This window comes from Pectinophora gossypiella, chromosome 5 (genome assembly GCF_024362695.1).
Source record: "Pectinophora gossypiella chromosome 5, ilPecGoss1.1, whole genome shotgun sequence".
Lineage (NCBI taxonomy): Eukaryota > Metazoa > Arthropoda > Insecta > Lepidoptera > Gelechiidae > Pectinophora > Pectinophora gossypiella.
In genome coordinates, this window is record NC_065408.1 from 12,157,205 (window position 1) to 12,175,777 (window position 18,573).

The 18,573-nt window shown below is 38.0% G+C and overlaps 1 protein-coding gene across 1 annotated transcript in view; it reads left to right on the top strand.

Annotated features, from left to right (window-relative positions):
- LOC126367009 (rho GTPase-activating protein 100F) overlaps nt 1–18,573 on the top strand; it is a 43,661-nt gene that overhangs the window by 15,318 nt on the left and 9,770 nt on the right. The window contains exons 2-4 of the mRNA XM_050010359.1: nt 12,507–12,626; nt 14,372–14,455; nt 16,728–16,826. Of these exons, the coding sequence (XP_049866316.1) occupies nt 12,507–12,626; nt 14,372–14,455; nt 16,728–16,826 (303 nt within the window). The remainder of the gene's footprint in view (nt 1–12,506; nt 12,627–14,371; nt 14,456–16,727; nt 16,827–18,573) is intronic.

Here is an 18,573-nt window from a genome sequence, read left to right on the forward strand (position 1 = left end):
GGCGAAGGCTGTAATGCGTTTGATGGCCTTTGATGGACCGTGTTGTCTAGACGCCCGGTAGCCTTGAGCTCTATGTCGCCAACTCATATAATATTGTGTCTTTAGATGTGTAGGTGGGTCATATTTCTATATGATGCTGATTACTGACAATATTACAGACTAGAACGGCTGAATAGGCTAGTTTCCAACTAGTCAAATCAGTTACTTTTCCTAAACGTCAAAACACGAAATTATCATGGAATTTGTATAAAAAAGCACACTGTGACGTCATAGAAAAACGTGATGAAATGATTACAATTTATTAAAATTAAAGAAGAAGATTTTCGATAGTTGTAGATCTGTCTTTATTTAGTAAACAAAATTTAATATTTTATCTTGAACCTTACATTTTCCTAACTTTTTATTATAATTTAGATTGATGCAACTGTTTAGAATCATTATAACAGCTAGGCTTCGTTACTCTTTACTGTAGTAATATTTACGAGAATTCAATCCATTATTTTCTGTTCTCTGAAACTTTCGTTATAAGACCTAGCTAATGACTATTATGACCTTAACCAGTGAAAGGAGAGTAATAATTAAACCCATTATTTTCAGAAATAGTTATTCTCTGTTCATTCTATTCTTGATTGAATTCTATTCGAAGAAGTTCGCATTTGGAGCTGCGTTTAGATTATGCTTCAGTAGTTATGGGTTCCATCGTCACTCATTAGAGTTCTTCAAACTAAACAAAAGTTACTATTTAAACAATTATTATTATATTAGATTAAAATTTAATCTTGAACTTTATTCAATAAAATCGGATCTTTGAACTTCTGATTCGTTTTACTTTGATCGTAACCCAATCACTTTCTTAACTCTTATAAGTTTATCCTTTTTATCACCCCTTTTTTCAGGGGTTGCTGTCTTAGTTGTCTGTTATCGGGCTTCCTACTAACAGATTCTAAATATGGCGTCGGGTTTATGCTTATCTTCTTTATAATATTTAATTTAAATTGAATTTAATTTATATTATCAATAAATGACTATGACTATTATATGTCCATTATCGGGTGAGAACCCTCAGCGCTCCCCATTTATCCGGCCAAGTAGTTAATGCCATCCGCGGCAAATCTACAATAAGTCACGTCAAAAGAAAAAACTATATGTCCGTTCTGTTCTTTATCTACTCTGTAACTCTAATTCTGTTTTTTTAATAACGAATTCATAATGCAGTGGTAGGAAACCGTAAACATTTAATCGTATCTCATGAATCAAACATTTATCGTTCCACCCACACTTTACGTAGATACCTACGATCTCTATTAAATACCAAGACATTTCAGAAACAATAGAACAATACTAAAGGGCAAATGTTCAAAGAAAATTAGGAAATAACTCAAATCTGAATTATTTTTAGTATAAAGTTATATACTTACTATAGGATTTTAAAAAGATAGCGTCCCACTCATTTGCCTGGGCTGTAATAAATTAAATTATAATGATTTGGATAAATGAAAATCTTTATGAATAGACCTTTGGTTAATTTAAAATTGCGTGGGACGAATGATATTTTATTGGCTGGATGGCTGGCTTTCGCGTGAACTCGTGATCGGGTGCTGCGTATGTGGACAGGCCTGCTTCTGTCAGGGAGCTCATAAAACACTGTTTCTGTGATAAAGTAACATAAACTCTTTATTTTTCACTTTCCTTCCACCGACTATAATCGGAATACCATTGTATTTAAGTCTATAAATTATGTAATACAAACTGGATTTAAAAAAAAAGGAAAGGAAAACATGAAACAGTAGGACTCTGTGCTGGGAGGTTTTCTGGCCACGTCTTTCCCTCAGCGTTACAGATTCCGATGTGGTAGTAGTTTTACAGCTAGTTACATAATATTTTTTTGTAATTTATTTTTTTTGACGTTCAAAAAGCGCTAACTTTGTAAGCCAATTTTGAAAAATAAATATTTTTGAACTTGAATTTATTAATCTTTTAGCACAACATAAATTGAAAAAATAAATTATTATTGTATTTTATTAATTTGTAATAAGTATCTATTTAAATTATATATAACATTATTACTGCTACAAATATACTTTATTGCACCAAAATAAAAGAAAATGTTTACAAAAGAGACTTATTATTATTTTTTTATTAAAATATTATAAATTAAATATATCTGGGACTATGCCAATTGTCTATTCTATTATATATACAAATTATACTTTTTAAACACTGCAGACGTGACGGTTATTTAACTTCAAGTTTTAGTATTTTAACCCAGGGAATTTGCAGTAAGTAAATAAAACTTTTAATGACAGTTCTTTACGTGAGACTACTTAGCTTTATTAATAAAAGCAAACTTTCTAATCTTCAAAGTTTTAAAGTAAGTATTTAGAATACCTTTACAATTACTCTAGGAATCTCAAATTTCTCAGACGCTACTCACACGTGCGGTCAGTGCCTTTACGTAAGTAACAACTTACCCTAATAGGGCCCTAATAAGTCTGTTTGCCTTGCTCCAAAGCAAGAAATATAGCTCAAGCAATTTTAAAATCTGATTGAAAGTGGTTAGGTATAATTTCAATCAGTTCCCACTGTACTACCGGCTACTCGAGCGCCGGGTTCCAATAGCGCTAACGAAGATCATTATCATCCGCCTACAACCGCTACTATGCACCCTTGAGTGCAACGCCGAAGGTTGCCGCGGTGCATTGACTCGCATTAACCGGCCGATTTGGGAGAGGCCGTAGTAGGACGCTGAAAACGGGAAGTGGGGGCTTTTGTAAACGGTTGGGTTATAACTGGGTGGTAGTATAAGCAACAGGTGGTGTCGCTGCGCGTTACGTAAGGCTGTCGGCGCGCGCACCCCATTGAAGCGGGTTGTACGAGCGTATCGATTAGGAGTACGACTGCCCATCGATCCATCCGCCGTCGTATACCGCCCTGAACGTCTTTTTAAGTGTTCCGTCTTGAATCGTCTCCTTTTTAAAACTTAATTAGGGCCTGCACGATCCTCTTTGATGCCGCATAAATCACACCTGAAAAGATACGGAAAATTTTGTCGCGGCATATATTTTTCTTCTAACTTTTTAAGATGTTTGCTTTAGTTTGTAATTCTTTTTTAGGCATAAAAACCTAATTAGGTGTTTAAACATTCTGAAAAAGACTGTTCTCATATCGATTCTTTGAATGCTCATGAATGAATCGTTTAAGTACTTAGGTACCTTATAGTTTTTACAAACTGTAATATCAGGTTCCATCCGATTTAATACCCCCCCTCCAACCCGCGACTCCAATATGTAGCAAGTTCTTTCACCCTAAGGTTACCTGGAAGAAATTTCTATTTAGCAATAAGGCCGCCGATAGTGCTTCTCTTGTCCCTTTGTAATTGTTTTTGTAGTGTTATGTTTATATGTGCAATAAAGCGTTTCTGTATTGGAGTGTAATACCTACCCATTAGCGCGTAGCCATTAAAAATATATGAGTTTTTTAACTATTTAGTGCTGATTCACTGTAATTTTCATGTGGGTACACGTAATACTCTAGCGTTTAGAGGTTTGAATAAATAATTCAACTACTAGCGATTAGAGACAAGACGGTTCGATGAAATTAAAGGTCTTCAGTTGCTACGTTAAATCAGACTACCTTTAATATGTATTGAAATCGTTATTGGTTGCTTGTTGGTTGTTTGCCTTGGGGTTTGAAAATGCCACATTGAAGCAATTCACCTAAAAAAGTAAGTAAGTAAAATGTTTATTTTTCATAAAAAATACAGAAAATATTGGTACAATAAAAATCCCACAAAACCAATTCCTCGGTTTGTCTGTGGTAGTGGAGTTCGATTAATGCTATTATGTTTTAAAATACTTACTTACAGTTAAATTACAGCTAACAGAAAAATAAATAAATAATAAAAATAATATTTGACATTCGTTGACAGTGCTTACTCAAATGTCAAATTTCAATATTGTATCCAAATGGTTTAATCGTACATTTTTGAATGTTTACTTGAAACATAAAATTCCTCAAGCGTTTCATATTTAGTTTTTCCCGCTACTATAAAGCACATTCTTATTTCAATTCTATTTGAAAGTAATTCCAACAAGTTATTGCAATACACGAGGCAGTGAAGTATATTCTGCACCCATCGCATACAGATTAAACAGGCGTCACGATATTGAAATATTGCAGTGTCATACAATGTGCCTTATGTGCTCGTGACAAAATCTTATTTACCGAGGCGTCGTTATGGTAAATATGCTGTTTTGCCATGCACGGTTTCGGTTCGTTACAGAAGGGTTATGAAGCCGCCATAAGGCGAAGAGTAATAACTTCAGAACGAGTGTTTTCGGGGAAACCGTAATTTGTTCCGTAGGCGCCAAGAATGTTAGATTTTTATTACAACTTTAACTTAGCCCACGTAATTTTACTTTCTGCTTATTATTTTTTACCTTTGAACAGTGTTAGTTATATCACACAGGTGCGTGCATCATGTAAGCAATTTAAGGATTCAGTGTCTAGTAATTGCTGCATGAGCAATAAGGCCGCCTGTTGTGCTTTTCTGTATATGTTGTCCTTATCTCTGTTTTGTGTGTCCATTGTGCTCAATAAAGTATTTTATCTATCTATCTAGTACTGAGTACCTAAGCGAAAAACTTAACGGCACTGAAGTATTTAGATTAAAGATAAACACATCTACCGCGTCATGGAATCGAAGATTTAATTCGAGATACACCGTTTTGGCGTGTCATGGCAGTATGTTAGTCGTGTAATTGCTTTGCAAACAGAAAAGGTTGGAAAAGTCACGTCCGATGGAACGCGGAATGTAATCGGTTTTTTATTGCCGTTTTTTTCACGTGCGCTATTAGGGCGGGCTCGGACGGAATGAATCAACAAATTGTGTTGATATGAAAAATAGGCGCATTCTTCATGTTTCATACCGACCAATTTGAATCGTTCCCGATTATCTTTTGTTGGTTTCGTGCATGTACCGGTGATTGTGTAACTTGTTGTGTTTATAAAAAGAGTAATCAGTTTGAAAGCCAGTAAATACATTTGGAAACACAATGCGGGCTAAGTTATGAAATAAGTCTCTGAATTTCGTGCTACAAATATAAAATGTGATTTCAATGTAACGAATTATTTATTCAACAAGTGTCTACGTCAAAGGTCGATACGAAATTGTTTAATATTAATGACTCTTTCTTTTGTTTTTGTGTCGTCACGAAACTATGGCAATTCAAGTAAAATAGCCTTCGTTTTACAATTACGATTTTTACACCTACGTGCTATTTATCGTAATTGCATTCGTTATAGTTCCCGTAACTTCTCGGAATCGTATTATGGTTGTACATCGCCAACGGTGTTGTTGTGCATACATTTGTGAACCTCTTTTATTTGGCTCTAATTACAAGTAGTAAAAAGGCACTAAAGTTATGTAAACAGAGCATTAAGCAGATAGGATTAGAGTACTTACAAAAAAGAACAATTTGAAAAAAGCAGCCAGTGTCCTTACTATTAAATAGTTTTTACAACAGGAACATTACCACTTTAGGAATATTCTCGGGGACATTGCCATACATTTGAAGCTTTAATACCACTGAGTGTACTGAGCCCCCAGCTCTGGAGCTACTGATTGATTCAACCTGATTAACAATGTTTCAAATCCAAATGTAATTTATTTCACCAAAATAAAAGCATATCATCATAATCAGCTCATTAACGTCCCCACTACAGGGCACGGGCCTTCCCTATGGATGGATACGTGTGGGGAGAACGGGCCTTAAACCATAACGCGGGCCCAGCGTGGATTGATGGTTATTAACGACTGCTAATGCAGCCGGGACCAACGGATTAACGTGCCTTCCGAAGCACGGAGGAGCTCGAGATGAAAACTTTTTTTGTGTTCACCCATCCTATGACCGGCCTTTGCGAAAGTTGCTTAACTTCAACGATCGCAGACCGAGCGCGTTTACCGCTGCGCCACTAGCTCCTAAAAGAATATACTTAGTTACAAAAAAGACTTATGTACATGGGAAATGGATTCTTTATCGCTTAAAGCGATTTGTTCCATAAAATCATAAAAGATGAGGAAATATATAAAAGTTAAAAGATTACTAGTGCAAACCGGTCAAGGTTTTATTTTCATTTTATTTATATCTAACATTTTATTACGACCTCCGTGGTCCAGTGGTTGAGCGTTGGGCTCGCGATCCGGAGGTCCCGGGTTCGAATCCCGGTGGGGACATATCACAAAAATCACTTTGTGATCCCTAGTTTGGTTAGGACATTACAGGCTGATCACCTGATTGTCCAAAAAGTAAGATGATCCGTGCTTCGGAAGGCACGTTAAGCCGTTGGTCCCGGTTACTACTTAATGATGTAAGTAAGTAGTCGTTACATGAGCCATGTCAGGGGCCTTTGGCGGCTCAATAATAACCCTGACACCAGGGTTGATGAGGTTGGTAATGTACCTCTCAATCCACACGATAGAAGAAGAAGATAATGTTAAACGTTCTCAGGTGCGGTCAGTCATTGGATGGGTGACCGGTTCCCTTTTGGGGTATTTCCTTGTCACTCGTTCGGCATTTCTGTTATGTCTACTGATAAGTACCTGTCTATCTGTAGACTTAAATCACGCCACACACCAAGCATAATTAGGTATTCTCCTAGATCACAAACAAATTATAAAAAGTTTATTACTAAATTATTACAAGCCTCAAAGAAATAAAAAAAATATAATATACAAATACAATACAATACAGATATACTACTCACACACACACACACACACACATCCTACATTGTAAAATCTATTTAAATTATTTAATTTAAATCTATTTTTATCGAGTTTTCTATGACGTCGCGGTGAACGGTTTCATACACAATAGTAATTTCTTGTTTTGATGTTTAGTAAAAAGTAACTTATTCGAATAAGTGGAAAACACCCAATTCAGAAACACTTTTATTTCTCATTGGGTTACTTCGGAAAATCAATAACCTCGTTAGTTCCATTTCGTTATTCTAAGAAAACAAACGTAGGTAAGCTGATCACCTGATTGTCCGACAAGAAGATGATCCATGCTTCGGAAGGCACGTTTAGCTGTTAGTCCCGGTTATTACTTACTGATGTAAGTATGTAGTCGTTACATGAGCCATGTCAGGGGCCTTTGGCGGCTCAATAATAACCCGTCAGGGTTGATGAGGTTGGTAATCCACCTCATAACCCACACTATAAGAAGAAGAAGAACGTAGGTAAGAAAAGAAATAGACATGTCCAGAATCGTAGAGAGGCAGTAAATAATATTAAGGGTTAAATTAAGGAAAAATAGCGTAGAAATCCCATCGGCGTTCAGTCAGCGTGTCAGGTTTAATTATGAACTTGACAGTCGGGCGGGAAGCGTCAATGACCCTCCATCCATCCGTACATTCATCCATCTACAATACTTGGACCTCCAACGCTGTCATCTGCGAGTTTCGGTTTTATAGATTTGGAGCTGTACTTAATTTATTTTAAAAAATACAGTGAGAGTCAGTCAGAGGTCTTCTTTACTAGTAGCGTAATAGCGTAATTATTACACTTCTAACCCTTACATCTATCTCTCTTTACACTCTTGAACTTAACAAAATAATTTACTTTTAACGTGCTCTATTATATTAGGTATTACATTACCTACTTCGTTCTTCATAAAACATGCAAGTGTATATTCGTGTTCTTTTACCAAAAACATGCGGGATGCATGTACTAAATAAAATCCCACAGAGATGCCGGGATTGTGCATTGTGAGAGTCCAGTCACCTCTGCGGTATTCGGGGCTTGCAACTGCAGTACAGTGACCTCTTGCGTACGCGCGGGGTGCGGGAGGGGGCAGGAACTAGGTCATGGCCCCCCTCTACCTCTCCCCCCGCCCCTCTCCCTACAATCGACCGCCAAATTCTAACGCATTTGCACAGAAACAAAACGCTCTCCCAAGTCGAATTTTAACTTTACGAGAGAGGCGTGGAGTATGCTATCGCGTGGAAGCAGGTTGTAATATGTTGTGTATGGGAAAAATGAGGTTTATTGCGGGTGTATACGGCATTATTTACGGTTTGATGATCATTATAATATGCAACGAGTTTGGTCAAGCTACTCTGCTACGGCTGCTACGAAAACGTAGCAGGTAGCTACGTATTTACATTTTCATTAAGTTACTGTTGGCAGAGGTCCCCTGCAAATGTTCTTTAATATGTGCAATTTAATATTCTTAATGAATGTATGTACAGGATCACCAAAACACAAAGTGCATTCGACTCGACAAAAACTGCATTACTGTGTCAAACGATTGTTTCATTCAATTCCTACACACGGCCCGTGGAGGTAATCCTATTCCATGTTAAACAATCGGCATCAGATTACCTATTCTCTATTTGTTGCGATCCCGCCGCAAGCCGAGCCTCCGAAAACGACGTGACAATATCGCCATAGGGTTGTCGATCGCCGATATATTGATAGAATTTACTGTAATTAGGTATAGTGGTCGCCTTAAAAGTGATGTGCTAATAACCCGTATCTGTTTTGTAATGAACATTCCGGCCAAGTTGTGAATAGTCAAATAAAGATAACGACCTCTGTGGTACAGTAGTTGAGCGTTGGACTCACACATTACAAGAATTATTTACGGCTAATAGCTGTAAAAACAACTCCATCAACCCGCAGTGGAGCAGCGCAGCGTGGTGAAGTTTGCTCCATACCCCCTCCAGTTGATTGAGGGGAGGCCTGTGCCCAGCAGTGGGACGTATTTAGGCTGTTTATGTTATGTATGCTATGTACTATGCCAAAGCAGATAGCATTGTTTAACAAGCTAATTGTGTCGATAATGTAACTCTGTTATCATATCAGTGACCCGTTTAGTGTACTAATAATATGATATAATAGATAAGTACTTACCTACTTATTTAGAATAGAATGGAATGGAATAGAAGGGTGCCACACACAAAAACAAGACAATAACATCATATCAAATTTTCACAAAACAATTACAAAAAAGCAAGACGGATACTCGTCGAAATGATCATAAGGTGGTAGACGTCCCGAGATAAAAGGGCCTCACTCAGCACAAGTCGCGGCGTGAACCACGACGCTGATATTATGCGGGCCCTGTTGGGTATGCTTAAAGTTGTGATAGTAAACCAAAATTATTTTGCATCGTACGCGCTGATAAAGTTTTCAATGTTGAATTTATCATTATAAAGTGATACGGACTGTTTTGTGTGGTATTGACATACATCAACACACACACACATACACACACACACACACACACACACACACACACACACACTCTGTCTCTGTTTTCTTTTTTTTTTCTTTTGGCATCCATTATATTTTATTATGTAATATGTGGATAGCTGTAATTGGTCTTACATATTGTAAATGAAATCAAGCATTGTCATATTTGATTTAAGACTGTTGTTGTCCCAAATAAAATAAAATAAATAAAATTATAATAGTCACTTTTAAAGATACACGCACTTTATCATCATCATCACAAAAAGAGGCTCGCTCTTATCGGTGTAGCATTCTCCATGCTACTTTTTTAGAGAATAATAGAGCAGTGCTTTCCGTCTTGCCTTCTGTCTAATACCAACACCAACGCACAGCACACTTTATATGTATGTCATAAATTATTTTAAACGAGTCGATACGTGATTAAATGTTAAATAAGGAAATATAATGGAATTATATTCACTATCACAGAACAGAAAAGGACGATTTCAAAAAATGCAAATCCAGTGACATTGTGCGTCGAATTCTTCTGATGACGTCATCGAAATTTCTAAATATAGCGAGTTTTTTTTACATAGTGACTGCGTGTGGTTACTGCAATTTAGTCCGCTCGATAGCAGTCTACATAACAATCTAATACAGTGTGCAAAAAGGTGAAAAGTGTAATTAATGTGCAGAGTCTGTAGATTGCCACTTTATTCGCTTCGTCTGCTCCGGAAGGAGTTTCATTCGTTCACTCAAAGATTTAGATTCATTCGTACACTGCAAAGCTGGGTGTGTTACTGAAAGTGTTTATGTATCTACACGTGTAATTACTACTGACACTTTCAAATGAGCTTGAGATGAGCTTCGGCCGTCATGGTCCTTGGTTGAGTATTGCGCTCACGATCCGGTCCGGGGTTTGAATTCCGGTCACTCAAATCACTTTGTGAGCCCTGGTTTGTGTAGGACATTGTAGGCTGATCCGATTGTCCGAAAGTGATATTGTCCCGGTTACTGGCGTAAGCACGTTGTCATTACTTGTGTCATGTCGTGGCTTGGCAGCACAATAATTACCAGGGTTGATGTGGTCAGTATCCACCTCAAAATCCACATCATAGAACAAGAAGAAAAACCTAGAGAACTTACCGACAAATGCCTTTTACAACCAAATGAAGTATGCTCTATAGTACAGATATCGGGTCAACTCTCGCGTCTAGTCACAGATTATTACTAAGTACTATTACTAGCTAACACTTACTTACTTACACTTAACTTCAAATTCAATTTGTCGAGTTTACACGACATGGTTCTACCGGTTTACATGACGGTACTCGTGATTGTAGGTACAACCAATGCCTTTTGGCGAATCGAAGTAAGCAGAGACATCTCTAGTTGAACTCTAACCAAGATAATAGTTTCGGATAGTTTTAATTCATAATAATAATAATTCATTATTGCACGTTCGAGTGCTTAAGTAGAACTGAAATCCACACGAAAGGACGAGGCAATTTTATGTAAAATTAAATGAAATATATTGTCTTAAATGTGGTTCATGGAATATGATTGGTGGGTATTGATCTTAAGCTTGGTCTATTTGTAGGTACTTACGTCTCTTAAAAAAGTGGATGGCTAGCGTAGTGCAAAGCAAATTGCAATATTCAAATACAAAATTCAAGCAATGCCTCTTACTTTTCCATTTGTAGTTTTCCAATAGGTACCGACTGTGTTTCTTGGCTTTTCAATCCAGCCTCGTCTATAAGTTTCCCAGCGAAGTAGGTCGCTCAAGCTATTTCCGACATCCTGCAGTCCTGCTACTTTCCATGGTTTCCATTGTTGTTTATACGTAAGTACATTACTTAGGCAAACTACAGATTTATGTAAGTATAGGTAACATTTCCGTTATTTGAAATGATTTTGAATGAAATTCAAAACGTATTCAATTCTCTTGCAATTATCGATTTGTGAAATCTTATCGTTATTAGGTAAAACTTTTGGCGATTGTCAAAATTATTTACATATTTTCAGAAAAGTGTTGAAGAAAGATTTCCGTTAAATTTCGGAAATTCGTGTAGGTAGTAAAGTTTTAATTCTCTAGCTTCTTAGAAAACAATGCAGTTAACAGGTGCCAATAAAATTTTAATGGAATTCGGTTATACCAATAAAATTTCAGGTTCCTTTATAGTCGTGGAGGCATCAAATTCCTCGCATCGCTTCCGTGTGGCAAGGACAATGTGGAGGAAATACTTACTGAAATTCAGAACATAGTTTATTTACAAGAAGTTTATTGAATTTGTTTTGCGAAAGTTCCTCTCAAACGACGTTTGATTTGACGTGAAGATTTGTTTGAGGGTTGGTAATCTACCTCACAACCAGCGAGGTAGGAGATAGATAGGAGAAGCATGAAATTATTTTGGGCCATAGGGAAAAATAACTTAGAACGTTGTAGCTGCTATTTATTCTAATTTATCTTAGAATGTTCACTGTTGCTATTAACCTTTCATCTGCCAAGATACCATACACAAAAGACTTTACATTGTGTCTGGTTGAGATCTGCGTTCCGGCGTTCGAAAAGTTAAGCTTAATCTATTATGGAGTATACATAGACTGCTTTTGACCGGATTTTTAATTATGTACTTCTAAAATTTCATCTGTGGTTTAAAACTTTGACTTAGTTTGCCATATTAGTCGCGTCGTGTATAGTATTCGGGATATATGGAGAGATTCTTGAATTATTGTCCATATTTACTTAGGCTATTTCTTACATTGCGTTATTTATATTTAATTTTATAAAAATAACTTCTATCGTGTGGGTTGTGGGGTGGATTATCATCCTCATCAACCCTGGTGTCAGGGTTACTATTGAGCCGCCAAAGGCCCCTGACATGACTCATGTAACGGATTATTTACTTACATCAGTAAGTAGTAACCGGGACCAACGTCTTAACGTGCCTTCCGAAGCACGGATCATCTTACTTTCGGACAATCAGGTGATCAGCCTGTAATGTCCTAACCAAACTGGGGATCATAAAGTGATTTTTGTGATATTTACCCACCGGGATTCGAACCCGATACGTCCGAATCGTGAGCCCAACGCTCAACTACTGGACCACAGAGGCCGTCGCGTCGTGTATTCGGGATATATTGATGTTCTTTCTTGATTTTATTATTTTCTTTTTTACTTACTTAGTCTCCTTCTTGCATTGCGTTATTTATATTTAATTTTATAAAAAGAACAGAAGAATACATCGACGTTTTATCTGTTTGTTAGGAGAACGGCCGCGCGGCGCCGGACCTGACGGCGTCGCCGGGCCGCGCGCCGTCCGGGCCGCCGCAGCCGCCGCGCGCCAACCACGCGCCGCCCTGCGTGCTGCAACCAGACTTCCGCAAGGTAACACCACTAGTCTCAACAATGGTTTCAATCCGAACGTGCACCAACTTTATAACTAAAAGGAAAAACACCATCTCTTTCTTGATTAGTAAAACTCCTCTTCACTTTATGATTCCGTATATTTTTCATCACAATCCACAAATTAGAAATTAATATACGATCCCGACGACCCGATTACTCTAGCCATAGAGGCAGCCAATCAGCTCGCGACACCAAACACTCCAGGACCCTGATACCGACCCCGTCGGCGTGGTCGACGATTTTCCTCATTCAGCGCTTATCGCTATCGACCCACTAGGGTCGATTAATTCTTTCAAATATTTTTCCTCTCAGACGACGCCCTGAGCTGAGGTTCGCGCACAACTGGGCACCCTAAGGCCTGTTGTCTTAAACGTTGTACCGGGTGAGAGCCTTCAGCGCTCCCCATTTGTCCGGTCAAGTAGTTAATGCCATCTGCGGCAAAACTACAATAAGTCACGTCAAAAAAAAACAAATAAGAAAAGGTTAGACGTGGCTAAAATCACAGATAATAGTCTTTTAAATACTTACACTACTTATTTTTATTGACTTCTACACTTAGCCGGCGTGCGTGTATGTATGATTGATGAATGTGGAGGAACCAAGAGAAGTGTGTCAGGATCGAAGCAAATGGAATTCCATAGTCTCTGCTTACCCCGGAGGGAAATCGGCGTGAGTCTATGTATGTATGAATTTATGTGCTTACTGACTTATACCGCTAGTCGAACCACACGGCACAACTTTCCTTTCCTTAACCCCTCAGTCTTGCCAACCTAAAAAACAATTAAATTACTAAAATGTAGGATCGATATTTTGTAATTGATGTAAGAATAGCAAACCTTACACTTAAACTTAGTGTAAGTGCGCGGTACACTACCCTGCGCGCTGCAACCAGAAATTAGCTTTCAATATTGCTTGATAAAGTTATTAACACTATCCCACACTGAAACCCACATCGAAATGTGCTACAAAGACCCATATGGGACACTGAGGCCTATCCTCACCATTTGTCCGATACCTAGTCTTATTAAAGTGAAGAATCGTCACCATCGTTGTTCTTATGTGTTGTTATTATAGTCCGTCTACTCTGACGTCACCAGGTTTGGTAGGTACCACAGATAGCCTCTCCAATAGACAAAAAATAACCGTAATTTGTATTGGGGTCCTCGATAGCTCAGCTCAAGCGGTGATCCATAAGCAATATCATTATTGCCCGCCAAGTTTTGTTGCTTTTAACAAGTAGATACATTGTAAAATAGACAGCGTAGGTCCCTTACCAAATAGTAACAACACTAACCAAAATAAAAACAAGCATTTAATTCAATAAGTTTTGCCAAGCGGTTGTACCACGGGCAAGGCATGCGAACATATTATTTAGTACCTACCAATTCATCATCAGCCCATTAACGTCCCTATAGGGATAGGGAGATCGGGCCTTAAACCATCATGCGGGCCCAGTGCGGATTGATGGTTATTAACGACTGCTAATGCAGCCGGGACCAACGGCTTAACGTGCCTTCCGAAGCACGGAGGAGCTCGAGATGAAAACTTTATTTTTTTTTGTGGTCACTCATCCTATGACCGGCCTTTGCGAAAGTTGCTTAAGAAGAATAAGAATAAAACAAATGAACTTAACTTCAACAATCGCAGACTGAGCGCGTTTACCGCAGCGCCACCGAGCTCCTCAACCTACCAATTACGATTGATCAATTCTCTTTCGATTGCAGGTATCAGGTGTAAGCAATGAAATATTCAGGCAGATTGAAATGGTGGAGAATGATCACGACGCGACCACGGCCGCGGCGCTCGAGGTAAGACATAATGCCTATCGTTTATTATATTTACTATACATAAACATAAATATTATATACGTCCCATTGCTAGACACAGGCCTCCCCTCAATCAACCGGAGGGGGTATGGAGCATACTCCACCACGCTGCTCCACTACGGGTTGGTGGAGGTGTTTTTACGGCTAATAGCCGGGACCAACGGGCTTAACGGAATCATCTTATTTTTCAGACAATCAGGTGATTCAAGCCTATAAAGTCCTTACCAAACAAAGAACAGTGTCACAAAGTGATTTCGACAATGTCCCTATCGGGAATCGAACCCAGATCTGTAGATCGTTAGCCAAACGCGCACGCGCGTGCTATATTTACTTATATAAATATTTTTTTTAGATATACAAGGTCCTTGGGGGAGGCCTATGCCCAGCAGTGGGCGTCATACGGCTGATGATGATGATACAAGGTCAAAGAAAAATACGATGAAAGGAGGTTTAAATGTCTAACAGGAAGCTCGATGAGGTGCACTTAGTTCATCTTGCGATGAATGTACCTCTGACTACCCTAATTGGGATATAGTCGTGAGCTTATGTTATGTGTTAGGTCAAAGAAGCTTAAAGAAGCTTTTTTTTGAATTGAGAGCTAATAAAATCATATAATGAACTCAACTGCTTATTGACGGGAGTGTTCTTAAAATCGACGCAGAGATTGTATCTTTTCTGTCCTGTTGGACACAGTCAGCTGTTGTTTTACGTTTCACCATATCCATTTAAAGACGTCCCATCAAAAGTGGCTGTAAATTGAAGTCAATATATTTATGAAAACATTATGTATGTGCGTAAAAATGTATCTCTCCTTCCGAGAAACTGTGAAAGGCATACCTACAATACAAGGAATAAAAATGAAATTGTTGTTCAAAATTCTAGATTAAGTAAATTAAATTCATCTTTTTTGGGGTTATGTATACGTTTTTACAATAATTTGTCATAAAATCAAAAAAAAAAAAATTTGTCAGAGAATAAATTTAAAGCTCACGTGAAGCTTACTTTATGTAAAAAGCTTTATTATAAGATTAATGATGATGATTACCTAAATGATAAAAATGTCTGGTATTGAATGTGTTCCTCTAGTTATTAAATAACTTGTAATGTACCCTCATTGATTTAAAAGATGTGTTGCTGTTGCAGTTTCTTGTCATTTCTTCTCCTCAGCCATAACACCTTGCGAAATGACGTAAATTCAAAATTGTTACATTGACCTTCAACAAGTTTATCCATGATAATTACGTTGAATAAATGATTCTGATTCTGATTTCTATAAACTCTCTCTGCGATTACTTGTCGTCGTGCATACAGAGGCTTAATCGTGTCACTCAGTTTCTATATCGACATTTAGCAATTCTGTCCAGTAGAAACTGACAACTCTTCATTGAAATTTTAGCCAATCATAGGATAGGGATCTATTTGTCAGGATTGGAACTGAGTTACACAAACACCCCCCAGAATACTGTCGTATGGATGTAAATTATATTTATAAAGACCTAGAAGAACGACTTTGTGGACAGACTTGCGTATGATACACGACCAATTATCAGCTATTCGAAAATCCGATACTTGACGAATAGAATTTCCACTTTAAATGCCTTAAACTTTGTTACTTGAATTGCCCGAAAGTCTGTTTCCAATAGTTCAATACATTTGAAAGTATAATTTGAACAATTTTGGAGCCGTTTCGTAACTGATTCAGTGTTTACCTAAAGTATTCGTTTGTAGTGGTTTTCCCCATTACTCATCACGGCTTTTTAAACACAGTCGGTACGCCCTATGCTTTCTGTCGTGACCGGAAAAACATGAGAGGCTGTCGTGCCGCTACTTAACACAGTCTTTTGAAGATATTTTAACTTATTTTTTGAAGAAAAAATGGTACACTTTAAATGAGTACCAATATGACGATGTCACGTTGTGCCAGTGAAGAAAAGTGCAAATTAAGCGCAAGTGAATTTATTGTTAAGCAATGACTGTTAGTAACGTTATTTTGAATCTAACTCCCGTATTGTTCAGAAGTGCAAAGATTATGTACGAGTTCTAAAATCAGCATAATTAAGTACAATGTTTACTAACATTAAGTAGGTACTTCGTTGAACCTGACCTTATTTATTCCGAATCTATCTCTAAGTAAACATTCCTTAATTGAGAAGACACACCGCTGGAGCCTTTAACAGAACGTACTACCTATTCAATGAATGAATGCACGTGTAAACATATAAAATGATAATAATTATATTTTTGTTTGTCGCAGGCGGTGGAGCGTCGCGGCGAGATGATTGTGCGAATCCTAGAGCTGAGGCAAGTGGGCCGCAACAATATTGAAGCCGCCAAGAAATTCTTCTCATTACAGGTATTTACAATATTTACGTACAGTATTTCAAGTCATGATTTTTTATAAACTGGGTATTAAAATGCCACATCGAAGCAATTTTGCGTTTACTTTTAAGTAAGTGCGCAATGCAAACAAATGTCAAATAGCAATATTGCTTTCTTAGATGAATTGCTTTGATGTGACCATTTAACCCCCCTGGTCATATTTTGTCATATAATCAATATATAGGTTCCACATGAGCGGTTTAAGCGTTGGTCGCTATCGGCCCACTAGGGTCGATTGATTCTTTTAAATAATAATCCTTTCAGACGACGCCTTAAGCCCAGGTTTGTGTCCAACTGAGCTCCCTCAGGCCTGTTGTCTTAAATATTGTACCAAGTAGCGAGTGAGTGCCTTCAGCGCTCCGCATTTGTCCGTCTAAGTAGTTAATACCATCTGAGCAAACCTACTTAAGTCACTTTAGAACGCCTTGAGTGGAATCGGAGCTTACGGAGATTGATAAACAAATAAAAAAAATGTGGGGGTGGGGGATGTTTGACTAAGCAGAGGACTTAGTAAAGTAGGTATTTTCTGGTTTATCTTTTTTATTGTTATTTTTTATTATTATTTGAAACATTGTATATTATTTTGTTTATCAAAGCAGTATTTATAAAATAAATTCATTTCGATGAACAATGTGACTAATATGTATTATATTAGTAAAACGTATTCTAGATGTTAGCAGGTAACCCTTTCCAGTCGACGTTGTCAATTTATTTGGCAGCAATAAAATTAGTAAGGTGACGTTCTGAACGCTTCGATTATGCTCAAGAGGATGCACAGCTTTAGGCGATTCGATTAACACACATGTACCTCGTAACCTGAATGGCCTTAGTCTCTCCTCTTGCAAACTAGAAGTGCTAAGATCGGGGACAAAATGACCAACATATTTTTAAGTTGAGTCATGATTATCATGAACTATTAAGCTGATTTACTGACAGCAACAGAATGTTGTAATTGTTTTACTCGTGTTTAGAAGCGTTGGGGTAGACCTAGGATAACATTTATGAAACAAATAAAAGAGAAGGTGCAGGTCGTGTCGTATCGGGAGGTGAAGGTTTTGGCGGGAAGAAGAGAGGAATGGTGATTATTCCACCGACAAGAGCGCAGCTCTTAAATAGAGAGAGAGAGAGAAGCGTTGGATTTCTTTTTGAATCGTACGATTTAAGATCACCTGTTTTCCATTGTAGTAGGCAGAGAACACGGAATTCCACTTTCTACGATCCCGACACGCAACTTTCGCTGCTTCCACTCTCATCAAAGACTTCATGCATGCTCGCCGGTTTAGAGTGCTCTTGACCTGACCTTTCGTTAAAACATCCTGGATTTGATCGTGGATTTAAAAATCAATCACGTTAACGACACAATTAGATGACCCCGTTACTTGTACCTATCACTTGCACTTTTATATTTATCCCGCTCCATTGACCCGAATACTAAACTCGTAACCTAGTGGCGTGGTCTGAAAGAACGCTACTCCACCGTGGCCATTGTTCGACGGTGGCCGCCCTAGATCGCAGGGAATGCAGACGCAATCTGGAATAGCATTGTTGTGAGCGTCAAGATGCGCAATAACGTCATACTAGGCCAGGGGTGGCGAACCTTTATACCTTATTATACTTTGTATGTCGCTCCACATCTCGGGCATATGGAGTCGCGAAATTTTAGAAGGCGTACATCGGGCCGAAGCTTACGTACGTAGAGGCCCCCTTAAGAGAAGTTAATC